Below are 20,432 nucleotides of genomic sequence, written 5' to 3' on the forward strand. Positions count from 1 at the left end.
TTGTCTACTCTATCACACTATATTGTTTTTTGCTATTTCAGATTTGTCCTGACTAGCACAAAGCAATATGAGACTACAAATAATACCTCTTATTTCTTCTAGGACTGGGTAAGAAAGAAGATCTATCTCACTTGACGAGATGGAATCTGATTAAAAAAAACTTGTGTTTGTGGAAGAGCTCAGTAATACAGAGGTAACGTAATTATAGGTTTCTTCTTAAATACTGTTAATTGAATTTAAGAAAACCACTACCTCTTACCAAAATGGCGAATTAGGGAAATCTTTGAGCCTTCCTAATAACATCTGAATCATCCAGATTTCCATTTGCCATTTTCATGCATTTACTAGAAAACAATTTAGCACTAATAAATCTAATATTGAATCAATTTGTATCTACTACAGCCAGAACTTGAGCAAATCAGAAATTGTCAAAGGATGTAAATCTTTAATATTTAATGTGTAGCTTTAATGTATTGTTGCATAGTAGAAACCAGACTAGCAGCTGACTGACTAGACAGCATGAGATCACATCTTCTTAAAGTTCTCTGGAGCTCAGGGAACCATTTAGAGGGAAAAAAAAAATAGTGGGTTGTATGAATGTGATGACTTCTAAAATTCTTCTAAGTCAACCAGGAGAAGAATTTAGTAGCCGTAATGTTCTGAGTACTGCCTAAATCTGACAAAGCTGTTTTGAGAAAGGGAAGGTAGTACATAACAAGGCTACAGGTTAATCGTAGGGAAGGAAATGTGTATTGTTAAACCTGGAGAGAGGAAACGTACATTGCCACTAACATGTTCTTTTCTTTGTGGACAGCAGATAGAAAACTCCTTTTCTTTCTCCTTATTGATACTGGAGAAATACGAAGTATATACTTCCTACAAAAATATTGGGTCGATTTGGGCAACAAAGGAATCAAATTATTTTCTTAAAGCAAATATTAATTATTGGCATTCTGAATTGTGATATTTAGTATATGCCAATAATCACTGGTCTCAGTGGCCAATCTCATTATTTTCTCCACTCTGAGGTTACTGATAATGTGATATAAAATTTCTTCAGAAACAGCTCTCTAATTGAAAATATATGTTCTAGGATTTGTGTACAACAGTGATAGCAAACTCATATTGAAAGGGATCCCTGCAGGCTGCATGTTGACTTAGAAAATCACAAATTAATATTATCTATATTATATTGTATTTTTTACTTATTTTGTTAAACATTTACCAATTATTTTTTAATCTGATTTGTCACACTAGGGAGTTTTTATTAGTTAGCAGCAGTGAATTTGACAACTCTGGTGTACAGAACTGAAGATTAGGAGTCATAAATTTAGGGCAATATAAATAATCATCCTACTGACACTGGCTCATTCCATGATTTTGGACAGATAACTTATTCTCTGTATTTCAGTTTTCATGTTATTGAAAAAGAATAAAATAAATAAAAACAAATTCTTATATTTGAATTATACTTTGCAAACTGAAAATTGTGAAGATCTATCCTTTGATAGAATAATTACATGGAGAACAAGTAGTCACACCACATGTTGTGTGTTGCTCTTCCATTACCTACTTGACTTAACTTACTATTATTTCCCAGGCAAAATGTGCAAGAAAAGATTCTTTTGCGTAGGATTTAAAATGAAATACTAAGGTATAATGTCTCCTGTAATTTTTTTTCCCTCAGTATAATGGCATGCTTTGTGTACTTAATGGACTCAATTTCCTTAAGTCTCTTCAGATGTGAACTCCAGAGTATAAAACACTTTTTCCCATATATTGTTAGATTCACTTTGACTTGTCATCATGTAGCTAATAGACCAGTATATTAGGAAAGGTTAGTTATGTTTTGGAAGAACTGATAAAATCTGCCTGGGGTAGCAAATTGACATCTGTCCCATAAACTGGCTTTTATTTGATGCTATCCATGCGGTGATGTTGGAATAACCACTTTTTGAAACTTTATTCTTCATGAAAAAGGAAATATAATGCCCACCTCTATGTAGGAGATTATAAGTACGTTGAATACCCTTTAATTTGTTTAATGCTTTTGACTAATTATACATTTTTTAAAAGTCATTCATTTTTCATGGCTTTGGTATAAAATGATTCAGCCATTCAAGAACTGAACTCATTCAATACTGTGTTAGTTCAGTAGGGGGGCACCAAATTCTTCCTCATGATGTTTTGAATTCAAAAGCAGTGAGCCAGAATAGTGCTAACATTCTCTGTAGATCACAGAGTGTTAATATCATTAGTGAAGAACAGAAGTGGGTATGTGTGAATTTTGTAACTTTAGTGCAAGTTTTATATTTTCTCATTTAGTTACCTTCTAGGAAGTTTGAAATTTTCAAATGTCAGCAAAAATATTGATTACAAATAGTTTTTAGGCTTATAATGATACACAATATTATGCATTTCCTAGTTTCATGGGCTTTGAGTTTCAGAATAGGGTATAAAATCTATCTTCTAGATAGATTTATTTATGCCAATCCTGTTTTCTTGTACAACATCCTTTAACATATCAAGTAATGTATAGACTGAATATATTAACATGAGGTTGTAAACTGTATTTTTAAGGTTACATCTATAACATTTTTAAGTGTGATGACATATCTTACTTTTTACTATCTTCAATAAAATCTATCATTTATCGTACTAAACCTTTATGACTGAGCAACTGACATTCTTTTTGCTGAAGTAATACTAAGTCAGGGTAAATATAAGTCATTTGCCATCCTCCAGAGAAATAGCTACATTATAAATAGCTTTTTAGAAAATATTTCTTCATTTGGTTTTCATGCTTTGCTAATGTCAGGATACTAATGGAACCAAACTTTTTAATTGTGTTTATTTGTAGCTACTTTTTTGTACTTTGGATTTGTGTGTATGTGTGTGTGTGTGTATGAATGTATATATGTATTTAAAGGTTGTTTATTTTATTTACTAAAAAAGAGATAATTATCTTTTGGTGCTTATTATTATATACTGAGCAAAACCCCAGAATAAGGATTAAGTTTGGAATTGGGAACCTAGATTCAAATTACCTTGGGCAAGTTACTTTCTGTGTCTTTCTTCATCTGCTAAATGAGGTGCTTGGATTAGTTGGTCTCTAAGATTCCCCTTAAGCTATTTAAAAAGATTAATTTCTTTTTAACATTCATTTAATTTTTTTTTTTGAGTTTCAAGTTCTTTTCCTCCTCCCCACCCTTCCCCTACCCATTGAGAAGGCAAGCAATATGTTATCAGTTATACAAGTGAAGTCATGCAAAATGTATTTCCATATTAGCCATGATGCAAAAACAACAGCAGCAAGAACAGTAATAAATAACAAGAAGCATAAAGAAAGTGAAAAAAAGTATACTTCAATCTGCATTCAGAATTCATCAATTTTCTTTCTGGGGGTGGATAGTATTTTTCATCATGGGTCCTTTGGAATTGTCTTGGACCATTGTATTAATCAGAGTAGTTAAATCTTTCACAGTTGAACATTGTTACAATATTGCTGTTACTGTGTGTAATATTTGCATGGTTCTGCTCACTTCACTTTGCCTGAGTTTATATAAGTCTTCCCAGCTTTTTTCTGAAGCCATAATCCTTGTTATTTCTTATAACAATAGTATTCCGTCATAGTCATATGTCACAACTTCTTCAGCCATTAGCCAGTTGATGGGCATTTCCTTGATTTCCAAATTTTTGCCACCACAGATAGAGCCACTAGAAATATTTTTGTACATATAGGTCCTTTTTCCTTTGTTCTCTCTGGGATACAGACCTAGTAATGGTATTGCTGGGTCAAAGGGTATTGCATGATTTTATTGCCCTTTGGGTATAGTTCTGAATTGTTCTTCAGAAGGGTTAGACTAGTTTGCATCTCCACCAATAGCATATTAGTATGCCTATTTTTCCACATCCCCTCTAGCATTTGTCATTTTCCTTTTCTGTCATGTTAGCCAGTCTGATAGGTATGAGGTGGTACCTTAGAGTTGTTTTAATTTGCATTTCTTGAAGCAGTAGTGATTTATAGCATTTTTGTGACTATTGATAGCTTTTATTTCTTCTGAAAACAGCCTGTTCATATCCTTTGACCGTTTATCAATTGGGGAATGGCTCTTAATTTTTTATATTTGGCTGAATTCCCTATAACTTTGAGAAATGAGGCCTTTATCAGAGAAACTTGTTTTCAACATTTTTGACCCAGTTTCCTGCTTTCTAATTTTGGCTGCATTGGTTTCATTTGTGGAAAACCTTTTTAATTTCATGTAATCAAAATCATCCACTTTACTTCCTGTGATTTTCTCTAACTCTTGTTTGGTCATGAACTTCTCCCTTATCCATAGATGTGACAAGTATATTTTTCCATTGAGCTATTATTTCTTAACAATTTTGACTTGTACATTTTTCATTTATCAGAAGTCATAGTAGTTGTATGTTGTTGTTATCTATTTCTGAGCTGTATAAAAATTTGGAAAATTTAAATCTTGATTGGCTCCTTTTTTGGTGGGAGGGAGAGGTATTTGGCACTGTGATTCATTGGTATGAGGAATCCCGACCGTGGAAAAAGCTCTTCCCAGAGCTGCAGTTCTACTTTAGTTTTATACTTGTCTGGGGAACTGAGACACTAAGACCATGATCATTGTGGCAGTATATTTCAGAGGCAGAAATTAATCCAGGCCTTTCCAGTCCTATATATCTATTATACTCAAATCTCTTGCTAAACTTGTTGGTATTAAAATTCATTTTAAGAAAGGAAATGGGGGCAGTTAGGTGGCGAAGTGGATAGATCATCGGCCCTGAAGTCAAGAGGACCTGAGTTCAAATCTGGCCTCAGACCAAATACTTGATACTTACTAACTGTGTGACCCTGGACAAATCACTTAACCCCAATTGCCTTAAAAAAAAAAGAAGAAAGAAAGAAAGAAAGAAAGAAAGAAAGAAAGAAAGAAAGGAAGGAAGGAAATGAACATGACTACATAGTAATAAAACAAAGTAAAATGATGCTAGATTATATATGGTAGGTTGTATCCTTTTTTAAAAATATCTTTTTAAAATCATTATTCAAAGATTCTAAATTATATGCAGATTGCTTGCCCTTCAGCTAGCAATGAATGGGGGGCCCTTCCTTTCTCTTCTCTTTGTTCTTCCTCCTTATCCAGGTAACAAACCCAGTGGGGCAGCCGTTTGGAAACAGGAACGTGGCTGTCCGCATCATTTGGATGAGTTGGGAGTTAACAGCTAGGATTATTTTTGGTGAAATAGAAGACCACCAGGCCTTTGCACTGTGTCCTAAGGTCCCCGGGGCCTTGGCATTTGTCCTTGTTGCTATGTTCTACAGACCCACAGGCACTGTCATCTGATCTCTTGATGTACCTTAAAGTCCTTTGAGCCTTCTCATCTATCCTGCTCCTTAGTTGGAACTTTTGGACCTTACTGTTTATCCTGCAGCTCAACTGTCATAATCCCGGTGGTGTAGTAGATAGCGCACCACATTTGGAGTCAAGAAGACCAGAATTCAAATCCTGTCTCAGATGCTTAATAGCCATGTGCTCTTGAGAAAGTCTTAAAATCTTTCAGCCACAGGTTGCTCATATGTTTGAAAAAAAGATGTGAAGATCAAATAAGATAATATATAAAGCATTTTGCAAATCTTAAAACACTATATAAATATATAAAGGCTAGATAACTTACTTATATACTGTCTCCCCTAATTAGACCGTCAGCTCCTTGAGAGCAGAAACTATCTGGCTTTTTCTATTTGTGTGGACAGTGCTTGGCACATAGTAAACACTTTTGAAATGCTTTTTCAGTAGTTCCTTCAAGAACACAAAATTGTTCATTTCTCTGGTCAGGTTTTGATTTTACAGGGCAATTTTGTATAAGTTGAATTGGATGCTGGAGGGTATGTTACAGAAAAAGAGGGAGACTTTTAGAAAGTCTCCTTTAAGAGAAGATGAACTTATATGGATTATTGAACTGACATGTGTAATTGCTTTTTAAGATAATTCTTACCTATGCTATGTAACAATTTTAGGTTATGACATTTCTCAGTACCGTTTGATTACTTTTTCACTTAGCATCCCTTCTAAACTACTACATAGTTTCTATTGTTATCTTGTACTTTCTTTATAAGTATTGTAAAGATACTTCCCTTGCATGTATTCTGTTTTTCTCACTTGAATAGAAGTTTATGGTCTCAAGTGACAAGATTCAAATTGTCTTGAAACAGGGTGTCTCTCTGTGTGTGTGTGTGTGTGTGTGTGTGTGTGTGTGTGTGTGTTTATATTAGTATTTGATTTTTTCCTCTTATTTTTAGGATTCTGAGCAACAATAAAATATCAGAGTTGAAGAATGGTTCATTTTCTGGGTTAAGTCTTCTGGAAAGACTGTAAGTATAGCTTTAAATAGCTTATTATTTTAATAGCTTGCATATTTGAATACAAGTTTGCATTTTGATCTTAATTGCTAAAGATATTTATTCATTTTTTGTGTGCATCATGGCTGAACACATTTACTTCAAAACATGGAATTACATTTAAATTCAAAGTCCAGTATTATCCCAAACCATAGACCCTTTTCAAGAGTACAGCGTAATAGAGCATAAGAGTAGAACACAAATTAGCATGCCTTAGAGCAGTTGTGTCAAATAGAAATAATAAGGATCCCTATGGCTGCATATTGACTTATTTTTATTGTTCAGTCATATCCTACTCTTTATTACCCTGTGGACCATAGCACACCAGCCCATTCTGTCCTCTAGTATCTCCCTAAGTCTGTCCAACCTTGTGTTTGTTGCTTCCATGACACTACCCATCTTATCCTCTTCTCCTTTTGCCTTCAATCTTTCCCAACGTCAGGGTCTTTTCCAGTGAGTCCTGTCTTCTCATTATGTGGCCACAGTATTTAAGCTTCAGCTTTAGTATTTGTCCTTCCAGTGAATAGTCTGAGTTGAATTTCTTTAAATTTTGAAATGTTTGATCTCCTTGCTTGTTCAAGGGACTCCTCAAAGTCTTCTCTAGCACCACAGTTTGAAAGCTCTGATTCTGCAGAGCTCAGCTTTCCTTATAATCCAACTCTTACAGCATTGCTACTAGAAAAACTGTAGCTTTGACTATAGGGACCTTTGTCAACAAGGTGATATCTCTGCTTTTTAGTATGCTGCCAGATTTGCCATAGCTTTCCTACCAGGGAGCAAATGCCTTTTAATTTCATGGCTGTACTTGTCTGCAGTGATCTTTGAGCCCAAGAATATGAAATTGGACACTGCTTCCATTTCTTCGCTTTCTGTTTGGTAGGAAGTGATGGGACCAAATGCTATGATCTTCGTTGTTTTTTTGTTTTGTTTTGTTTTTTTTCTGATGTTAAGCTTCAAACCAGCTTTTTACACTCTTCACTTTGACCCTCATCAAGAGGCTTCTTAATTCTTCTTCACTTTCTTCCATTGGAGTGGTATCATCTGCATATCTGTGATTACTGATATTTCTTCTGGAAACCTTAATTCTGGCTTTTGATTTGTCAATCTGACATTTTGCTTGATGTACTCACATATAAACTAAATAAATAAGATGTATACATCTTTGTGTACTCTTTGTATACAGCTTTGTCATCCTGCATTTCCAGTCTTAAATTAATCAATTGTTCCATGTTCAGTTCTAAACTGTTGCTTCTTGGCCTGCATACAGTTTCCTCAGGAGACAAGTAAGATGATCTCAAAATCCCTCTGAGAACCTGCCACATTTTGTTGTGATCCACACAGTCAAAGGCTTTAGTGTAGTCAGTGAAGCAGAAGTGAATGTTTCTGCAACTCCCTTGCTTTGTCCATAATCCAGCGAATGTTAGCAATTTGGTCTCTAGTTCCTTTGCCTCTTCAAAAAAACATTCTGCACTTCTAATAATTCATGGTTCACATATTGCTGAGGCCTAGCTTGTACAGTCTTAAGCATAAGTCTGCTGATGTGTGAAATGAGTACAATTGTTTAGTAATTTGAACATTCTTTGGCATTGTCCTTCTTTAGGATTGGAACATAAACTAATTTTTTTCATCCAGCAGCCACTGTTAAGTTTTCTAAATTTGTAAATATTGATTCAGTAAACCACATATTAATATTATCTGGAAGCCAAGATGGAATGAAAGCAGGGACTGTCCTGAGCTCTCCCCCGAACCCTTTCAAATGTCTCTAAAAAGTGACTTTGAACAAATTCTAGAGTGGCATAACCCACAAAGAGACAGAAGGAGGCAGATTTCCAGCCCACAACAACCTGGAAGGTCATCAGGAAAGGTCTATTGCACCGGCCTGAGAGAGGAGCGCCCAGTGCCCAGCCCCCGCAAAGCTGGAGGAGGCTTTGGGGGACTGAATCATTGGCAGCAGTGCTGGTTTCCAGTCTTCTCAGCCCACAGACGCCAGAGACAACTTAGAAGGTCAGTGGGAGGGGTCTGTTGGAAGTAGATGAGAGAGAAGCATAGTTCAGCATTGGGCTGCAGGGCATGCCAGTACAACCAGGCAAACCAGGAGCAGGCCTTGGGAGTGACTGAATTGGCAGTAGTGGTAGCACTGCTCCTGGAGTTATTATAAGCTCACAGACTGAATGTTTGTAAGTTACCTATTTCAACTTCTGGGAGCCAAGATGGCGGAATAAGCAGTAAGTTGCTCTCACTCTCTTATTAACCTTGAAAAGCCCAGAGAATATTGCTCAAGAAAAAATCCCAAAATAGTGGAGCCAGCAGAAAAACGAGGTGTAACAGTCTTTTAGCTTGGGAGGCTAAGGGGATTAAAGGGAAAGGTCCCTCTTGCTGTGGCTGAAGGGGACCAGTACAGGAAGGGAAGTGTCTCAGCAAGCCAGTGGCAAGACCCACCTCAGCAAACCAGTAACCAGGCCTGTAACCTCCAGCACAAGAAGCCTACGACAGTGCCCCTTGTGCTCCAGAATAGAGATCAACTTTAAAAGCCAGAAAAAAGGCAAACAACATGAGCAAAAAGCAACATAGAAAAACGACTATAGAGAAGTATCTTGGTGATAGGGAATATCAAAACACAAATTTGGGAGAGGACAGCATTGTCAATATACCCACATATGAAACCTCAGAGGGAAATATGAACTGGTCTCAAGCCCAGAAAGCCTCTTGGAAGAGCTGAAGAAGGATTTTAAAAGTCAAATAAGAGAGGTGGAAGAGAAATTGAACGATTCCTTTAAAAATAGAGTTGACAAAATGGGGGGAAAAAGTACACTGAAGAAAACAATTCCTTAAAAAGTAGAATTGGCTAAATGGAAAAGGAGGCACAAAAACTCCTCACTGAAGAGAACTCCCTAAAAAGTAAAATTGGCCAAATGGAAAAGGAGGTACAAAAACTAACTGAAGAAAACAATTCATTAAAAATTAGAATTGGGCAATTGGAAGCTAATGACTCTATAGGACATCAAGAATCAGTCAGACGAGATAAAAAGATTGGTAAACAGAAGAAAATATAAAATACCTCATTGGAAAAACACTTGGCCAGCAGAGACAATTTAAGAATTATTGGTCTATCTGAAAGCCATAATTGAAAAAAAAGAGCCTGGACAGCATCTTTCAAGAAATACTCAAGGAAAACTGCCCTGAGGCCCTAGAACCAGAGGGTATAATAGTCATTGGAAGAATCCACCACTCACTTCCTGAAAGAGATCCCAAATTGAAAATGGCAAGGATTATTGTAGCCTAATTCCAGAATTATCAAGTCAAGTTGAAAATCCTGCCAACAGCCAGAAAGAAACAGTTCAAATATTGTGGAACCACAGTCAGTATTACAGAACCTTGCATCTTCTACATTAGAAGATCAGAGGTCTTGGAATATGATATTCTGTAAGGCAGAGGAGCTTGGATTACAACCAGAGATCAACTACTCAGCAAAATTGAAAATAATCTTTCAGGGAAGAAGATAGATATTCAGTGAAATAGGGAACTTCCAGACTTTCCTAGTGAAAAGACCAGAGCTCAACGGAAAATCTAATCTTCAAATACAAGACTCAAGAGAGTCATAAAAAGGTAAACAGGAAAGGGGAAAACAAAACAAAACATGTTATTCAATAAGGGTAAACTATGTACATCCCTACATGGGAATATGATACTTTATAACTCTGAGAACTATCTTTATTATGACACTTAGAAGGGATATACATAGACAGAGGTGGTGAGTTTAAGTTGACTTTGAAAAAACCGTAATGAAGTGGTAAAAAGGAACTGTAATGGGAGAAGAAGAAAGGAGGAGGCAGAAAAGGGTAAATTACATCACATGAAGAAGCACCAAGACATTTTACAGTAGAGAGAAAGAAAGGAGGGAGATGAGCATTGTTTGAGCTTTACTGTCATTGGATTTGGCTTAAGAAGGGAATAACATTCTCAGGTATAGAAATCTAACTAACTTGCCATATAGGCAGTAGGAGGGGAAAGGGGAAAGAAAAGGGAAAGGGGAATAGAAGAGAGGGAAGAAGTAGTAAGGAAAAAGGGAAAGAAAAAGGAGTGTGCGAATAGAAGGGGGGCAGATTGAGGGAGGTAGTAGTCAAAAGCAAAACTCTAGTGAGGAAGGAAAGGGAGAAAAGGAAAAAGAAAAGCATAAATGGTGGAGGGGGAAAAAGAATGGAGAGGAAGACACAGATAGTAATCATAACTGTGAATGTGAAAGGAATGAACTCTTCCATAAAATGGAAGCAGAGAGCAGAATGGATTAAAAATCATAATCCTACAATATGTTGTTTACAAGAAACGCATTTGAAACAGAGTGATACCCACGGGGTAAAGGTAAAAGGCTGAAGTAGAATATATTATGCTTCAGCTGAAGTAAAAAAAGCAAGGGTAGCAGTCCTGATCTTGGACAAAGCAAAAGCCAAAATAGATCTTATCAAAGATAAGGAAGGAAACTGTATCCTAGACGCCATAGACAATGAAGTAATATAATTACCAAATATATATGCACCAAGTGGTATAGCATCCAGATTCTTAGAGGAGAAGTTCAGGGAATTACAGGAAGAAATAGACAGCAAAACTATACTAGCGGGGGACCTCAACCATCCCCTCTCTGTTTGTTTGTTTTTTGGTTAGGCAATGGGATTAAGTGACTTGCCCAGGATCACACAGCTAGTAAGTGTTATGTGTCTGAGGTCGGATTTGAACTGAGGTCCTCCTGAATCCAGAGCCAGTGGTCTATCCACTGCCCCACCTAGCTGCCCCTATCCATCCCCTCTCTGAACTAGATACATCTAACCACAAAATAAACAAGAAAGAAGTTAAGGAGGTGAGTAGAATGTTAGAAAAGTTAGATATGGTAGGCTTCTGGAGAAAATTGAGTGGGGATAGAAAGGAATATACTTTTTCTCAGTGGTATATGGCACCTACACAAAAATTGACCGTGTACTAGGGCATAAAAATCTCACAGTCCAATACAGAAAGGCAGAAATATTACAGGCATCCTTTTCAGATCATGATGCAATAAAAATTATATGTAATAAAGGGCCATGGAAAGATAGACTAAAAATTAATTGGAAGCTAAATAATCTAATCCTCAGGAATGAGTGGGTTAAGCAACAAATCATAGAAACAATAACTTCATTTGAGAGAACATTATCTGCATTCTTTATATTTTTGCTTATTTTGTTAAATATTTTCCCAACTACATTTTAATCTGGTTTCTGTTGCCAACAGTTTTTGACATCTCTGTCTCATAGAATGTTCAAGTAGAACAACAGAAAAAGTAGAGATGTATAATGCTAAAGGAGGCAAACTTTTGAATTAGTTTTGACATTTTAAGTATGTCTTTTTCAACATAGGAATGTCTTTTTTTTTAAGTTTTTCTGTCTAGTTTTTATATCACTTATTTCTTGATAAAGCTTTTGTAGCTCCATCACCACTTGTATGAGCATTCCTTTGTAACAAAGAAAAATGATTAATAATAACCAATCAACCTTGCAACCGTTTCTGAAATCTTAGGCAATGTTGTTTACCCATGGTCTTCTAGCTCTCTAAGGAAAGAAACCACTATCCTATCAATCATCCAAGTTCAAAACCTTTGTGTCATCCTTGAGTCCTTACTCTTATTGACTCCATATATCCATTTAGTTACCATTCCTGTTGTTGACGCCGTTAAGCAGTTCTTGTATCCATCCCCTTCCTTCTGCTCACTAGCTGCCATCCTGGTTCAGGCCTTAATCACTTTTCACTTGGACTTTTGCAATGCCTTTTTAATTTGCCTCCCTGCATTGTCTGTCTCACATCCAATTCATCCTTCACAAGTTGACAAAGTGATTTTCCTAAAGGATATGTTTTCCTGTGTAACCTGCTTACTTAGTAAACTCTAGTGGCTCCCTTTTACCTCCAGGATAAACTCCTTTGTTTGACATTTAAAGCTTTTCTCAACCTGCCTCCTTCCAGCCGTTCTCTTTTTCTACTTTACTCCCCTACCCTTGAGGCTATGATCCAGCCATACTGGCTTACTTCTGGTTTCCTGCACATGATTCTCCATTCCCTGTCTATGTGCTTTTGCACTAGCTGTCTGCTCCCTTCTCATCTTTGCCTCTTCATTTCCCTGGCTTCCTTCATGCCAGTTTCTGTTGGAGAGCTTCTCCAGCCCCCTCCCACTGCTCTCCCAGCTGCTAGAACCTTCTTCTCTTTGGATACCTCCTATTGACTCGATATGTGTCTTGTTTGTATCTATTTACATGCTGTCTCCTCCAGTAAAATGTTAGGTCTTTAAATGTAGAAAGTGTTTTTTCCTTCCTTTTTGTCCATGGTCCTTAGCATAGTGTCTGGCACATAGTAAACACTTACTAAATGCTTATTGATTGGGTGATTGATGGAAGAAGAAATGAAAACATCACTTCATTGCCTCAGTTTTCTCCTAGTGATGACGGAGTTACAGAGATTAGTTTCAGAATATGACTTTTGACTTTGTCACTTGTCCTTACTTTGTTCAGCAAAAGGAAGAAACTGATATAGTGAAAAGACTCATGGATTTGGAGACAGGGGAAATGGCTCTAGGATCATAGATTTTAGAGCTGGGAAGAATTGTAGAGGCCTTTATAGTCTAGCTTCTTCATTTTATGGATGAGGAAACTGGCACACAGAGAGACTAAAACTTGACCAAGATTGCACAGGTAATTAGTGGCTGATCTGGTATTTTAGTTTAGATTGTTTCACTCCAAAGAAAACTACCTTTCTTAAGTGGGTTCAGGTTCTGGCTGTACTGTTAATTATCTAAGGACCCTGGGATTCAGTTTCCTTATGTAAAATGGTGTGAGAGGTTGGGCTAGATGATTCTTAAAATCCCTTCCAGCTCTAAATATAATATCCAATGCCAAGTTTTAGTAATCAGTGGATTTTATTATGTCAGTCTTAGCATTGCATCTTAACTAGATGTTCCTGGAAGATGGTATATCTCTAGGTGTGCCATGTCAAACCTGCTACACCAAGCCTAGATGCAGTTTCCTTCACATCTCAGGAGAGTCACCAACTGTGCCAGTCTCTACTGTTCTTATTTTTGGAGGTCAACGACATGCTTCTTTTTAGCTATTCTGTGATCTCACAGAATATTTACTTATGAATTTCAAGAATTGCTTTTCATCAGAGCAAGAAATTAAAGCTATCTATAGTGATATGAAAAAATGCTCTAAATCATTGATTGATTAGAGAAATGCAAATTAAAACAACTCTGAGGTACCACATCACACCTGTCAGATTGGCTAACATGACAAAACAGGAAAATGATAAATGTTGGAGAAGATATGGGAAAATAGAAGCACAACTGCATTGTTGGTGGAGTTGATGGAACAGATCCAACCATTCTGGAGAACAATTTGGAACAGAGCCCAAAGGGCTATAAAATTGTGCATACCGTTTGACCCAGTATTACCACTTCTAGGTCTGTATCCCAAAGAGATCATAAAAACGGGAAAAAGACCCACATTTATAGCAGCCCTTTTAGTGGTGGCAAAGAATTGGAAATTGAGGGGATGTCCATCAATTGGGGAATGACTGAACAAGTTGTGACATATGAATATAATGACATACCTTTGTGCTATAAGAAATGGTGAGCAGAGAGACTTCAGAAAAACCTGGAAAGACTTGTATGGACTGATGTAGAGTGAAATGAGCAGAACCAGAACATTGTACACAGTTACAGCCACATTGTGACTGACCTTGATAGACTTAGCTCTTCTCAGCAATGCAAGGATCTAAGACAGCTCCAAAAGACTCATGATAGAAAATGCTATCCATATCCAGAGGAAGAACTTTGGAGTCTGAATGCAGATGGAATCATACTATTTTTTCTGTTTTTCTTTACATCATGACTAATGTGAAAATATGTTTAATATGAATGTATAAGTAGAGCCTATATCAGATTGCATGCATGAAAAAATTCAAAACTCAAAATCTTATGGAAATGAATGTTGAACTAAAAATAAATCATTGAAAAAAAATTGGAATCGTGGTGTCTCAGCTCTGCTTTAAAGGAGAGAAGCCCAGGAGGCAGAGGTGAGCCAAGACAGCATGCCAGTTTGGGAGATAGACTGTCTTATGAGAACAATAAGGAAGTGTTCCTTGATCATAAAGGACATACTGGTGAGTTAAGTTTAAGAGGACTTGAGAGATGGGAAGGAATCATGTCATGAAATGCCAGAGAATTTTATGTTTGATCCTGGAGTTTATTGAGAAAGAGAGTGATTTAATCGAAACTTTTACGTAAAGCACTTTGGCAGCTTAATGGAAAATAAAGTGAGGAAAGACTTGAGGCAGTTGAGACCAGTTAGGAGGCTACCTCCCATACCGTGTATTTCCTCAGCATACCCAATAGTTTTAAGTATAGAACTAATATTGTTAGTTGTCATTTCTTTTTATTTCTTCATTTTGTTTTGTAGCTGCTCTGATAATCTAAGTGAGAGGTGACAAGAACCTGAACTAAGGCCATAGGTGCATTAGCAGAGGGGAGAGATAGGTTTTGAGAGGTGCACTGAAGGAAACAAACAGCAAGACTTGGTAACTGTTTGGACATGTGGTCTGAAGGAAAGAGAGGGAATCAGGATAAAGACTTAGAAGATAGGAGAATGGTTGATACTTCAACAGGGATAGAGAAGTTGAGGGGAGAGATTGGGGGAAAAATATGTTCAATTTTGGACATGTTGAGTTTAAGATGTATCAAGCACATCTAGTATGAAATGTGTAATAATTGATGATATTGGACTGAAGCTCAAAGGAGAGAGTGGAATTGGATATGTGCAAATCTGGGAGTCATCTGCATAGAGATAAACCCACAGTTTCTGATCAGAGTAAAAAGAGAGTGTGTATAGGAAGAAGAGAACTGGGCCTATGACAGAATGATGTCTCTATTATGTAAGAGAAATCTTTCTAGGAAATGAAGATAAAGCAAATATTAGTATATAAGATTTTATATTTTTTTCTTTTATTTCAATTGTATTTTTGGTAGTATATTGCTATTCAATTTTAATTTTGGCACTGTGTTGCTAAAGAGAGCATATTGAGAGGAAAGTATAATAAAAATCATAATAATCTAAAACTTATTAAAATTTTAAATTAATTTCTGATAAAATTATTGAAATTAATATTTTAGTTATCTGATAAATAACATTCAAAATAAATTAAAAAATAAAATATTGAAACCAAACTTACTAGAAATTGTGTTGAGAGTTTTTAAGACATTGAAGAGTAATTCATTTGATTGTATTTTACCATAAAATCTTTGGGGAAAAAACTAATAAAAACAACAAGCTGTGCAAATGACTGCAGTATCATTTTTAACCACTTAAGCTTTGCAGATAGGTAGAAAAGTGTATTAACATGTCTGTCTTTTCAGCTTCTACTTCTTTTGAAGAGAGTACAGCTTTTAAAATAAATGAAACTAGTGTGACCTCATATTTCATATTTCAAAAGCACCAGCTTGGCAAACAGAAATAAATAATACCAGTTCTGTTTTTGAAAGCATGTTTCTCTTGAGAGGCTTTAAACATCTATAGTAAGAACTGGTACAACACATAAATTTATAATAAATCATATGCTTATTATTTTTACACAAAATGTATTTCATGAATAAGTAAAGTAATATGATATAAAGGTGCTGCATAATGAAACTCCTTAACATAAGACATATTTTGTAAACAATAATATTAACAAACCATCACCAAAAGTACTTTCTTTTTCATCTTAAGAGCTTCTCTTTTACCACTTCATTGGTTAACCATCATCCTGATGATTATAAAACACATGTAGAATCTGTATAACTGACATTGTACATAAATTTCAGCTTCAAAATCTTAAGTGGAATGATGCTTAGACATAACATACTTAACAAAATACCTTTAAAAGAATGTTTTATGCTTATATTCTTTTTTTTAAAAAGGCTTCTCCTTCAGGGAGGGAGGGATGAATGCGATAGTATAGTAGCCACAAGAAGACAATGAATATCCATTCCTTATGGAGATAAAAATCTTAATAACTTGTAGAACAATTCATACTCAGTGGTTTGCATCATTGAAATGAATGGCTTACTCATGAGTAGTGGACTTAGATGTGTAACAGCATAACAACTTTTCTGCTGAAAAATATTTGGAGAGATTTTCTGTTCTCAAATCAAAGGCTGTATCTAATCCTAGTCAACTTCTTGGTAATATGTTCCACAGATCCCTAGAATCTTACCACTGTTTTCTAGTGGAATCTTATACCACTTTGAAAGAAACAATTCAAATACAGCCTGCTGATAACGGGATTCCAAAAATGTACCTAAAAAAGGTAAATCCATCTATTTCTCAGTGGGCTATTTTTTTATTATTTAAAATTTTTTTTCTTTTGTTGATTTATAATGTTTAGTTTTCAGCATTCACTTCCACAAGATTGAATTCCAAATTTTCCCCCATCTCATCCCTTCTCCCAACCCAAGACGGTGTGCATTCTGAATACACCTTCCCCTAATCTGCCCTCCCTTCTATCTCCCCACCCCCTTTTTTTATCCCCTTCCCCTTCTGTTTTCCTGTAGGGCAGGATAGATTTCTGTACCACATTGCCTATACATCTTATTTCCCAGTTGTATGTGAAAATAATTTTTAACATTTGTTTTTAAAACTTTGGGTTCTAAATTTTCTCCCTTCCTCCCTCCCCACCCATCCTCATTGAGAAGGCTAGCAACTTGATACAGGTTATACATGTGTAGTCATGTAGTAGTCATGTTGTGAAAAATTAACTATATTTTCCTTCATCCTATCCCATCCCCTCCATTTATTCTATTCTCTCTTTTGACCCTGTCGCTCCTCAGAAGTGTTTGCTTCTGATTACTCCCTCCCCCAATCTGTCTTCCCCTCTATCATCCCCCTGTTCTCTTATCCCCTTCCCTCCTATTTTCTTGTAGGGTAAGATAGATTTCCATACCTGATGGAGTGTGTATGTTGTTCCCTCCTTAAGCCAAATCCAATGAGAATAAGATTCACTCATTCCCTCTGAAATTCCCCTGATACCCTTCCACTGAAAAAGCCTTTTCTTGTCTGTTTTATGTGAGATAATTTACTCCATTCTGCTTCTCCCTTTCTCTTTTTCCCAGTAAAATCCTCTCTCACCCCTTAATTTTATTCTCCAGATATCATCCCTTCATCTTCAACTCATCTTGTGCCATCTGTCTGTCTGTCTATCTATCTATCTGTCTATCTGTCTATCTATCTATCTATCTATCTATCTATCTATCTATCTATCTATCTATCTATCCATCTATATAATGTTTTGCCTCCAACTACCTTAATACTGACAAAGGTCTCATGAGTTACAAATATTATCTTTCTATGCAGTAATGTAAACAGTTCAACCATAATAAGTCCTTTATGATTTTTCTTTCCTGTTTCCCTCTTCATGCTTCTCTTGAGTCTTGTATTTGAAGGTCATATTTTCTATTCAGCGCTGGTCTTTTCAACAAGAATACTTGAAAGTTCTCTATTTCACTGAATGTCCATTTTTTTCCCTGAATGAAAAATACTCAGTTTTGCTGGGTAGGTGATTCTTGCCTGTAATCCTCTCTTCTTTGCCCTCTGGAATATTATATTCCAAGCCCTCTGGTCCCTTCAAGTAGAAGCTGCTAAATCTTGCATTATTCTGATTGTGTTTCCTCAGTAATTGAATTGTTTCTTTCTGGCTGCTTGCAATATTTTCTCCTTGACCTGGGAACTCTGGAATTTGGCTACAATATTCCTAGGAATTTTCCTTTGGGGATCCCTTTCAGGAAGTTCTTTCAATTTCTATTTTACCTTCTGGTTCTAGAATATCAGGGTAGTTTTCCTTGATAATTTCTTGAAAGATAATGTCTAGGCTGTTTTTGTTTTTATCATGGCTTTCAGATAGTCCAATAATTTTAAAATTCTCTCTCCTGGGTCTATTTTCCAGGGCAGTTGTTTTTCCAATGAGATATTTCACATCGTTTTCTATTTTTCATTCTTTTGGTTTTATTTTATGATTTCTTGATTTCTCATAGAGTTACTAGCTTCCATTTGCTCCATTCTAATTTTTAAGGAATTATTTTCTTCAGTCAGCTTTTACACTTTTAGAATTTTCCATTTGGCCAATTCTACTTTTGAAGGCATTCTTCTCCTCATTGGTTTTTGGACCTCTTTTGCCGTTTGGGTTAGGCTATTTTTTAAGGTGTTATTTTCTTCAGTATTTTTTGGGTCTCCTTTAGCAAGCTGTTGACTTATTTTTCATGATTTTCTGGTATCACTCTCATTTCTCTTCCCAGTTTTTCCTCTACTTCTCTTACTTCTCAAAATCATTTTTGAGCTCTTCCAAGGCCTGGGACTGATTAATATTTTTCTTGGAGGCTTTGGTTGTAGGTGCTTTGACTTTGTTGTCTTCTTCTGGTTGTATGTTTTGATCTTCTTTGTCACCAAAGAAAGATTCTATGGTCTGACTTTTTTTGGCAGTTTATTCATGGTCCCAGCCAATTACTTGAGTTATCAACTCTTTGTTATGGTAAGGGTCTGTTTCCAGTGTGGAGAATGTACTGTCCCAAGCTTCAGGGGTTTTGTGCAGCTGTTTTCAGAGATACTTCTAGGGTCCTGTAAGTTTTCAGTTATCCCAAAGTGATAAGGGGTGAGGTGTCTACTCCTTTCCTGGCCTGTGCTCTGGTGTATGAGTGACCACAAGCACTCTTTTCTGTCTTGGAACTGTGAGGAAGATTTCGTCTCACAGCCACTACAAGCTCCACCATGCCAGTGCTCCTTCTCGCCCCAGGACTGCCCCTCAGAACTATGACCCAGATCCAAGCACGGGCAAAGCTAGAGATTCCTGCCTCAGCACTGGCAAAGAGATCCCTGCAATCCCCTTCTGATCAGCCACTTGATTCCCCCTCAGTCTGTGGGCTGGAAGCTCAGGAGGCAGACACCGCCCCGGGGCTGAGCTACCTTGGGAACTGAGGCTGAAACCTATCTTCTCTCTTACCGCAGAAACAGACTTTTCCCACTGACCTTCTACGTTGTCTTTGGTGTTCGTGAGTTGAGAGGTCTAGAAACCTCCACAGCTGCCTGTGATTCATTCCGCTGAGGCCTGCTCCAGGTTTGCTGCGGCCTGTGTGCCCACACCGAACTACACTCCTCTTCCAGTCTAGCACGATATACCTTTCTGATCAACCATCCAGGCTGTCTTGGGCTGGAAATTTCTTTCACTCTGTCTTTTTGTGGATTCTGCTGCTTTAGAATTTGTTTAGAGCCATTTTTTATAGGTATTTGGAGGGGTTTGGGGGACAGCTCAAGCAAGTCACTGCTTTCACTCTGCCATCTTGGCTTCCCCTCCAGAGCCATTTTTTACAGGGTATTTGGAGGGTTTGGGAGAGAGCTCAAGCAAGTCACTGCTTTTACTCCATCATCTTGGCTCCACCTCTCTCAGTGAGTTATTAAAGATGTTGTACTTGAATTTTCTGGGCAAATGCTATATATACCTTTTAGACAGCTGTCTTAAATGATTTTTAGTAGCCCTAATTTGATAGGATTTCAAATCCTGGTCAAGTGGCCAGTAGCCTCTTCGGGTAAAGCATAATAGATCTTGCTTCAACTACTTGTTTTAAGTTGGTATCAGTCTTTATGTTTTAAGTGTATTTATTCTAAATAGCATTTTGTTATATTCTCCTTTCTAATGTATTCTGCTATCCTCTTCTGTGGGTGAATTTATTCCATTCATATGGAGAATAATGATTGTTAATTGTGTATTTCCTCCATCTTATTCTAATATTTTTTCCCAGTCCATAATCCCTGCAACCCCTTTACAAAGAAGAGGTTAGTTAGAGAGCAGGAATATTCTTAGTACCAGGAGTCTATTCTAGATGCATTTTCCTCCCCTCTATACCTTAACCTCTGTCTTTTTCCCCTTGCAAGACTCCAACCATATTTTCTTACTCTTTCTTTTCCTTGCAATTCCCTGTTTATATTCT

The 20,432-nt window shown here is 36.6% G+C and overlaps 1 protein-coding gene across 2 annotated transcripts in view; it reads left to right on the plus strand.

The window, feature by feature from the left end:
- ADGRA3 (adhesion G protein-coupled receptor A3) overlaps nt 1-20,432 on the plus strand; it is a 150,622-nt gene that overhangs the window by 27,456 nt on the left and 102,734 nt on the right. For both annotated transcript variants that reach the window (XM_020992518.2, XM_020992529.2), the window contains exon 2: nt 6,314-6,385. In XM_020992518.2, coding sequence (XP_020848177.1) covers nt 6,314-6,385 — 72 coding nt within the window. The remainder of the gene's footprint in view (nt 1-6,313; nt 6,386-20,432) is intronic.

This window comes from Phascolarctos cinereus, unplaced genomic scaffold (genome assembly GCF_003287225.1).
Source record: "Phascolarctos cinereus isolate Bilbo 61053 unplaced genomic scaffold, phaCin_HiC Scaffold_9;HRSCAF=440, whole genome shotgun sequence".
Lineage (NCBI taxonomy): Eukaryota > Metazoa > Chordata > Mammalia > Diprotodontia > Phascolarctidae > Phascolarctos > Phascolarctos cinereus.